Genomic DNA, 3,072 nt, shown 5'->3' with positions numbered 1-3,072 from the left:
ACATTAAAAAAGACTCTTGACGGATGGAAGCTCAAATTTCTTGTGTATTATGATTAGGTGCGGAAGTAGGAGCAAGAGCACAAGTTACGCAAGGAGTGGAAAGCTAACCTAACGAGCTACCGCCTGTGTCATTAAGACAGTTTTTCACTTCGATCGTGCTCATGCCGTACTCTTGTTCATTTTTCTAGTACTAGTACCGACAGCTACATAAATAGAGCAATTCAGAAAACAGGTGGTCCTGGGACAGTGCCTAAGTTGTCTTGAAAACCAAGAACAAATAGGGGTTGTGAAGAATGTGCGGATGAATGAATTAACAAATGTTCACCCAAAACAGCTGGAAGATGGAGGGAAGCAGCAAGCAAGTCAATCCCTTGCCTCAGCAGCAAAGTAACTCGGCGAAATCCCAGTACCAGTACCAGTACCAGCTCGACGCAAGAAAGCCGATCCAGCTTTTCGCACACTCGGAGATTGGCAGGAAAGTCTGTTTACGTGGTTTTCATTTCGATCCCGACACAGGTGATGTGTGGGGTTAAACATGAAAATAAGCCGAAAAACTTTAAAAACAGACATAACCAAACACGTCTTCGCAATTTCCATTCATGTAAACAAAAGACAAATAGCTGTTTCCAACTCCAATTTCAGGTAAACGGAAACAGAAATTATTCTCACTCGGAACCAAATCGGGGCCCCAGCAAATGACTTTCGCCACGATTCATTCATTGCATCACGAGACTGGAGAGAAGCAGAAACATGCAGGAATGCTGCATGCATCAATCTTCCAATCTCATGCCATATCTCACAGGAAAACAAACAATTGAATGAGCTAAAACCCACACAAATATGAATGTTGTGTATAAATTACACTTACGAGTTCTCACCGAAAGAAAAGATTTCACGTTATGTACAAACCATGAGAAACAAACATCTTACATGACTTTATAGCAGTACAAGGAAGAACCACAAATTTTGATCGAGCGGCAATCATCATGAAGAACAACAGTGTCTTGAAGAAACTACGCTGCCTTTTGCTAGCTATTATCCAGGTCATCTGTACAAGCCTCCCTCTGACCACTTCGCCTGTCAGTCAGTTGATACATCAGCATCCTTTGGCCTTCGTCTAGTTCCTGTGTAAAAATGTATGGATTAGTTTCATGACTACCTAAAATATTAGCAGTCCAAAAGAGAGCCGGTTTTACGACATGAAGAAATGAGCGATATCTCGTAATAAGGGAAATTTCAATCGGTATCCAAGAATCCCAAGCGGCATACATATTGGAAAAGGAGTTTGTGTTTGCTCGGAGAGCTTAAACATTCAACAGCATATCTCAAGAGCATCCGAATCTTGAGAAAACAATGGTGCAGCTAGTCGATCAACGTCAACCTTCCATAGTACCACCACACACGCATTCGACTTCCCCCAAGAGCAAAATGATACCCTTCCAAAACCAGTATGCATAGTGGAATCTTTACAACCAAAACACACTGCTATACTGATCATATCCAGGGAGCAGGGTGAGCATCTAAAAACCACACCTTTGGTCCTCTTAAGATCTGTCTCATAGCAGAAAGACATCCTAATTTTCAAAATTGACAACCTAGGACTTGGAACCATAGTCCAAAATTCCACCTCCCCAAAGTTCTTAGATCATCGGAGAACCCAACTCAACCGTTCAGAACCCTATCGAGCAGGGAACAGAATCCGTCCTCCCATACAACTAAAGAACCAGAAACATCACTTGATTCAGATTCAGTTTCAGTTGAGCAACGCAGAGAAGTGAACCATTCGATACCAAAAGCTGCATCAATTCGAGCGAACTAGATTTCGCCAAAGATTAACAGAACGAATGCAACATTCAAATATTGCTCCAAATTCCTAATCATCAGAAGGTCGCTGAGACACGAAACCAACCCAGAGAAAGGAGAGGCTGTGTCACCTCCGATGCAAGCTCCAAAGCGGGATGCAGTAGCTTCATCCTTCCTCATCCTCAGACTGAGATTCGGTATCTAATGTCTGCACAGCTTCCTCAGGATAAGCAGACGGAAGCGCGCCTGCAACAATCACGTCCGGAGGGAACAATGATAATGATAAGCAAGGAGAATAACAAAACCGTCCGTCAATCAGCTCAAGCAAACGAAACAAGAGGAATCGCAATTGCACATCAAAGATTCTTCCCAGCGAGATCACGAAGACAAGCAAAAGATCAAATCCAAAACCTAGAGGGCGGGCGCGGGAGAGAGTGGGGGAGGGGGGAATTACCGTGGATGAAGAAGGAAGAGGAGGGCCAGCCGTGGGGAGAGGCGGCGGCGCAGGAGGAGGAGGAGGAGGAGAGGAGGGAGTCGGCGAGGGGGGAGGAGGAGGAGGCGAGCCTGCCGATGAGCTGGGCGATGCCGCGGGACTTGGAGCGTGGGGGGACCCAGTAGGAGGAGCCGGGGCGGAAGGGGAGCCAGTCGGGCTCGGATCGGCGGACAATGAGGTGGTGGATGACGTCCTCGAGCTTGCCGAGGAGGGGGTCGGAGGAGGAGGAGTCACCGCCGACGACGACGAAGTCCGGAGAGGAGGAGGAGGAGGAGTGGCTGGAGTGGGCGCGGAGGGCGAGGAGGAGGGAGGAGGAGGTCTTGGGGAGGGCGAGGGAAGGGGAGAGACAGCGAGCCATCGTCAACATCGTCGACCTTCCTAGAGAGAGAGGGAGAGAGAATCTTCGCCAAGTGAGAGAGGATTGGAATTTGCTGGAACGAGAGAGAGAGAGAGAGAGAGAGAGAGAGAGAGAAAGACAGTCGGTTTGCCTTTTAAGGTAGAATTTGGGGTTGGGAGGGACGGTGGATCCTTAGAGAAGTCGCACGATTGCCATTGTTTTTCCTTTTTCTTTTCCTTATTTTTTTTTTTGGGAAATATTTTCGAAAATCCTCATGAAATGGTCCGTTTCTCTAACTTCGCGCCCAAAACTTTATTTTGTTTCGGCATATGATTAAAACTTGAACGCTCTGATTCGATAATTCCATGGAGCGGCGTCCATTTCTCGAATTCGCATATGGAATTGATTTCGTTTCGAAATACCGTTATAAGCTTATTTT

The 3,072-nt window shown here is 46.5% G+C and overlaps 1 protein-coding gene across 4 annotated transcripts; it reads right to left on the bottom strand.

Annotated features, from left to right (window-relative positions):
• Window positions 1-820: 820 nt before the first annotated feature.
• LOC115752671 lies at window positions 821-2,769 on the bottom strand. Of its 4 annotated transcripts, none has more exons than XR_007197638.1 (3): window positions 2,258-2,768; window positions 1,878-2,049; window positions 821-1,124 (listed from the first exon to the last, which is right to left on the bottom strand). XR_007197638.1 is itself a non-coding variant. In XM_030690959.2 (3 exons), the coding sequence occupies exons 1-2, from the start codon at window positions 2,661-2,663 to the stop codon at window positions 1,970-1,972; spliced, it is 486 nt and encodes a 161-aa protein (XP_030546819.1). In that variant the 5' UTR covers window positions 2,664-2,769; the 3' UTR covers window positions 821-1,128; window positions 1,935-1,969. The 4 variants fall into 4 exon arrangements, 2 of the variants coding, with proteins under 2 accessions (XP_030546819.1, XP_030546817.1); XR_004016778.2 differs by having other exon boundaries at window positions 1,910-2,049; window positions 2,258-2,767; XM_030690959.2 differs by having other exon boundaries at window positions 821-1,128; window positions 1,935-2,049; window positions 2,258-2,769.
• Window positions 2,770-3,072: the final 303 nt, after the last annotated feature.

Source organism: Rhodamnia argentea, chromosome 2, assembly GCF_020921035.1.
Source record: "Rhodamnia argentea isolate NSW1041297 chromosome 2, ASM2092103v1, whole genome shotgun sequence".
In the NCBI taxonomy this organism is placed as follows: Eukaryota; Viridiplantae; Streptophyta; class Magnoliopsida; order Myrtales; family Myrtaceae; genus Rhodamnia; species Rhodamnia argentea.
The sequence above is the reverse complement of the archived record's forward strand: the minus strand, read 5'-3'. Positions and strand labels throughout refer to the sequence as shown.